A 6,000-nucleotide genomic window follows, 5' to 3' on the forward strand; every position below is an offset into this window, starting at 1 on the left:
CACACTTGACCAGGCCACTTAAAAAAACTCTTAATATCATCAAAATATAAAAAACAAAAAATAGATAAATGGAGAAGTATTATATGCAACTCAACAAAGACATCTACAAACATAAACATTACATTGCATAGCATCATTTGTTTTACATGTTGGGTAACCAACGTTTGCCCACTCTATGGCGATTTTCACGCCACCTAGCATGATTAAGGGGTCCGATGGAGTTTCTCCATTTCTCTCTAGCAGTAAGTCGAGATTGTCTCCTAACCTCCTTGGCAAGACTTGACTTTCGCGCTCGCTCTATGGCATGAAATCTCCCCAAAAAACAACGAAAGAACCAATCAAACATCTCCTTCATGTAGTTGGATCTCGTAGTTCCACCACCGTGATGTGTATTTTTAAAGTAAACACCTTTGGCTCGATAATGTGATTTTTCCATTCCTTGAGTGCTCCACATGTCTAATGAACCATATTTTGACATAAAGAATGCTCCATGCGCATACAAAATATGCTGCATCAAGAAAAAATGCTTAGATCAAATAAATATTTATGTATGGCATCAAAATTTGAACTGAACAAAGTAACTTACCATGTAGTGGGTGATATTGCTCTCTCCCCACGCTTGCACAAATGCTTTAGTGAAATTTGAAATGTGATCTTTGAACAAATTTTGTTGCTCGCTCGTGGTTTGGGGTTTCCACATGATTTGAAGCACTAACTCCAAGTGGTGCCACACTTGCCTACGCAGATTTACAAGCACGGGATTTGAATCTTGATCAGTCGTACACTTGCAAAGCGCTTCCCATGGAGCATCCTCTTCACCCCTCTCCTTTCACATCTCTGGTTTCTTGAAAAACCTACGTGCTTTCACACCATTCATAGATACTTTTTGTGGCACTTCATGCATATTATCCACCTCACCGATGATAGAAACATTGCCACCATGACATCCAATCGAATTTAGAATTGTTTCAACTATTCCAATGGCTTCCACGGATTTGGAAAGTGGTTTCATTGTGAAAGCGTACTCTATGTGAAGCTTTAACAAGCGATCAAATATACGCATAAAGGCATGCAAAGTGCAAAAGTGTAAATTTGTAAGTGGAAAATTGATAATGGGATGCCATGTTTTATCTTTTGTCGACCGATTGGGGACCTCCATGATAGGACACTTCAACACCGAGCACACCCAATCCCTTGCATCATCATCCATTGACCCTGTTGCCTGACTTCCCTTGACATTTTTCTTTGAAGACGTGGAGCCACAAGTACTCTTCTTGTATCCTCGTACACAATATGGACAAGGAAGAAGTGATGAAGCACCTTGTTTACACCCAAGTACACATTTGATTGTTTTTAGATCACCTCCTAAGTGCCACTCAACATCAAATGTACCTACTCCATCTACTTCTAGCTTTTCTCCCTCTAGTTGTGCCTTAATAACCTCTGTGATCCACGGGATCATAGAGAAGACCCATGCCAACATCTCATGAGTCTCCTTCGGAACTTCAAAAGCTCCTAACCACCATATTTCTTTTTTCGATTGTACACTAAATGATGGTTTCTGAGAATGATCACCGATAGCATCGACTTTTGCAAAAAACATTGCCTCATTCATGAGTGTCACACTCATACGTTCCAATCTCCGTCCTTTGACAATTTGACATTCATCTAGCTTAAGAATAAATATGAGCTTCTCTCCAAGTACGAAACAACACAAGAATTGAATTGTTATACTAAATGATATTCAATACAAATAAAAAACAACATTACAACTTGTATTACCTTGTGGAGACAAAGCATAAAATTTAACCATAGCTTGTTGTAGTCGTTTCAAGTTAACAAAAATATTGTTGAATTGATGATAACTAAAAGACTTTGTCCCATTAGGAATAGTATTGCCTCCCTTTATATTACCACGTGACTTGGCACTCGTGGAAGAGTACACCATGGATCCTTCAATGTGTTCGTATTCGCCAAGGGATTCCCGAACGAGATCATTGTTTGCTTTTTTTGCAAGTCGGACCCTTTGTGGAATAGGAAATAAATTCTCGGTGATGCCTTGCTCTCGTAATGCATCTTTCATCAATCCATGAAGTGCATGGTATGCATTTGTGCTGATCCCAACCTCATCACAAGCTCTCTGGACATCATCCTCAGACACAAGGTTAGAGATCTTTTTTAGGATCTTGTTTGTGATGGCATCTTTCATGTGTTTGGCCTTTTCACAACCTATGATGTAAAGTATATCTTCCTTTGAGATGCATCCTAGGAGAAGGTTGCAACGGTCCTCTTGTCTAAAACTTCCACACACATCTTGTATATATGTCCTATTTCAAAAGGTGAACCGAGTTACAAATTGATGAAAATTATTTGAGAGTTATAAACACTGTGAATTTAAAAAAATACCTGGTTGTCGTGATCCGCTTCTTATGTGCCCCTCCATTAGATGCTAAGTTTTCAATGGAAGAGAACTCCCTCTTACGCTCACGCATGCCAAATGGAGTGGCTTTTAGGTGCATCATTGCAATCTGTAGCTTAGTTACCTCTGTTTCTGTAGCTTTCATCTCCTCTTTAAGATCTTTGAGTTGTTTCTCTGTGGAATGTAGTTGTTGTTGGAGATTTGTGGAATGATTGTGTAACACTTGACATTGTTGTCGGAAATATGCCGACGCACGTGCGTGATTGGAGTCCAATCTCTTACAATACCCAAGAAGACCACGTTCTCCTTCTACCACATATTTGATTAAGCTTGGGAGTGTACGGAATGTCGGATGACAACCCACGAGCGGATCTTTTGGATACAACCCTCCATCAAGCCACAAGTCAACATTGGTTTCTCCTCGAAACCGTCGTACGGATGCCGGTTGAGATGCTTTCTCGTCATTTTTTTTTGTGGGAGCAAATTCGATTGGTAGACGCAGACTGACATTAGTTGACCTAGTAGATGAGGGCGCAGGTGATTCATTGGTTATGTCGCGAAGAGACATGGTGAAAAGTTATGATGGGAATTTTTTTTGATAAGATATACTTTTTGGGATAAACAGACAATTTTTGGGATAAAAAGACTTAAAAATATATTTTTTCATATATAGGTTCAATTTTTGAGCTCAAAGGAGGGAAATTTTTAAATTTTAAAAATTTCAATTTTTAGGCTTTATTAGATGGACGTTTTGATGATGTGGCATTGTCTATTTATTCTTGGAGTTAATGTAGAGAGGGACCCAAGGAATTTTAGATTTGGAGCTTATAAAAGCTAGATTCTTCTAAAAAAATACTATTATATATATATATAAATAAATAAATAAATAAATATATATAGGGACCTTTTGAAAGCTTAAAAGATCCATTTGAAGATTTTATAAAAAATTCATTTTTTGGGGGTAAATTGATGCACGAACTGAAAAGTAGCTTTTGTCATAACTACTTACTCTCTTTGTTTGGTGATAGGTAGAGAGAGAATGGTTCTTCTCTCTACCTTTATTCCTCTCTCTCTTTTTACTCCCCTCTCTCTCCTACTTTATCCCCCCTATTCCTCCTACTTTACCACCCTCATTCCCTACTTTCTCCCCCTCCCCTATCTAGAGAGAAGTTAGAGAGAGAGCTACAAAAGTAGCCCTATTTATTGTCTTTGTTCCCTCCATCCCCTACAAAATTACCTTTAATCCCTTAAAATTAGGGATCCTTACATGGCCCCAAGGGGGTTCAATTTTTTCCTAATGGTTCCTAGCAATGATTTGGTCAATATGAGATTGCAAGTCAGGGACTATTGAAAAAACATGACGTTAGTGATGGGAATCGTCTTCAAGATGTCCTTTTCCAAATAAAATCACCTATTCTTGCACCTTGAATTCATGTGGCCTTATCCAAGAAGTTCACATAAGTGAAGCAAAGTCAATATGCGATTGCTAGTTAGGGACTATTGAAGAAACATGTTGTGCTCTTCAATGCTTTGATTGATACGTATGCATTCACAATCAAATTTCTAGTGAGGGGATGTTGGAGAAACAGGTGGTGCTTGGCAATGTGTTGGTCGATATGTATGCAAAATCTATTGCCAATATTGTTGCTTAGGGACTGTTGCTGAAAGATGTCATGCTTGGTGGTGTCTTGGTTGATATGCATGTCAAATGTGGTACTGTCATGAAAGCACAAAAAGTTCTTGATGTGAATCCTCTCCTACATGTACATGCTTGTTGCAAGAAAGCTCTTGACTGTTTTAACCAAATGCAAGTAGAATTTCTTTCTCCAAACACACACACACACACTCACCACTTTTCATATAAGGCATATAGGACACTTGTTAATCTCCTAGCCATGTTTCCCCCACTGAAGCTTAATTCCAATTGGATGGACAATTTGAAGGACCAATGAGAATTAATCTTTATAATAACAAGATTAAACCTTATTGGATGGGCCATTAAATGAACCAATACGAATTATGATCTCCTTTTATTCCTACTAGATAGTGTACCAAGGGGTCCAATGAGAATTGAGCAGACCATGTGCAAGCTTAATTCCTATTGCCCAGTTGACCATGAGAGCTAATAAGAATTTAGCTTCATTTAATTGATGAATTAAGCACTCTCTCAAAGGGGGAAATAAGGACACTTGTAACAATGCTACATCCCTTGCTTGAAATGAACTGGGACTCCCATTGGCTAGCCCCGAGCTTGAGCCAATGAGCTTTAAGCTCGTGTATTCAAGCTAGGTCAATCTCTCTCTCTCTCTCTCTCTCTCTCTCTCTCTCTCTCTCATTTGTAGATCACAAGTCCCCACACACACACTCTCATTGTGTGTTAAGCAAAAAGTCATCTCCTTCTCCAAGCTTGAGAAGGAGAGAGCCTACATCTCTTGGATATGGAGTGCAAATCCAAGCAAGAGTCAAGCTTCAAAGCATGCTCATCATCTCCTCAATCTCCATTAGTATGCTAAGCTATGCTCTAAGAGTGATAATATGTGAGGATAATACTTCTTTCTTGTATGTTACATCTTCTTCCTCTTCACCTCCCTCACTAACTGCCAACTCTCTCCAAAGTTTGAAGGTGTTTGAGGTCTTGGGATTGAGATCGGGGACGAGTTCTTGTTTATTGCAAGTAAGTCGATTGTTTTTTTGAGCATAATATTGGTGCATGAAGCTTTTCATCTTTATGGCATTGAGAATGTCTTAAGTAACACAACGATTGTATTGTACCAAGTCTCTCTTCAGGGGAGAACATATAATACACTGAGCCTTTTGGAGGGGGGATCACTGGTTCCAAACAAATGTGGTCCTCAATTGTTGTTAATTTCTCTATTTCTCTCTCTTTTACAAGTATTGTTTATGCCAAGCTAGCTAGGTGTAATGTTTGTACTGCTATCTTCAATCAAGATTTTTCTCTCTATCTTCATTAGGAATTCTCTTAATGAAATGCTCACTACTATCATTTTAATTCCGCTATAATTAATGTTATTAGCCTAATTACGTGACATTAATGATTGCCAAAGGATGTGTGTGAAATAGGAGATGGAATGGTCTTGGTTTTGTTGTTGGCATGCTTTAAGCAAGAGAGAAGACATGCCTCCTTCATGGGTGAGCTCTACCATGCTCATGATACAATATTTTAGATGTGTAGGACGTGCCAGTAGACTCTGTAGAGACAGATGTAGAGCGATAGTGCTCTAGTGAGACACAATAGGTGTTGTCAGAGTCTGTGCTGGGAGAGGTAGAGTGGAGTTTCTCCCTAGAGACACACGCAGAGATGACGGACATGGAGTTATTTGATATGCTCATGCTAGAGGCTGATGAGTTGGTGCCAGGACACACAATTCCTTCTATGGGTGAGAGGGATGTAGCCATCCCAGTGTAGGTGTTGGCACATCCATACACGAGATGAGTAGTCCTGATGATGTAGTACATGCAGATAGCACAAGGGAGGCTAGGACAACCAATTTTGTGCAGATTTTGTCAGTGTTCAGGCATCTCATGTATGACCTACTAGTGTTGAGGCCTGACCTAGGAGC

General features: G+C 39.2%; 1 protein-coding gene across 1 annotated transcript; it reads right to left on the bottom strand.

The window, feature by feature from the left end:
* Positions 1–2,366: 2,366 nt before the first annotated feature.
* On the bottom strand, positions 2,367–2,987 carry LOC147457213 (uncharacterized). The gene has a single exon (XM_086513289.1). The coding sequence runs from the start codon at positions 2,985–2,987 to the stop codon at positions 2,367–2,369; it is 621 nt and encodes a 206-aa protein (XP_086369415.1).
* Positions 2,988–6,000: the final 3,013 nt, after the last annotated feature.

This window comes from Adiantum capillus-veneris, chromosome 5, assembly GCF_014529385.1.
Source record: "Adiantum capillus-veneris isolate H3 chromosome 5, ASM1452938v2, whole genome shotgun sequence".
NCBI classification, from domain to species: Eukaryota; Viridiplantae; Streptophyta; class Polypodiopsida; order Polypodiales; family Pteridaceae; genus Adiantum; species Adiantum capillus-veneris.

Coding starts and splice junctions, on each gene's coding strand:
- LOC147457213 (XM_086513289.1), bottom strand. CDS start 2,987: ATGTCTCTTCGCGACATAACCAATGAATCACCTGCGCCCTCATCTACT.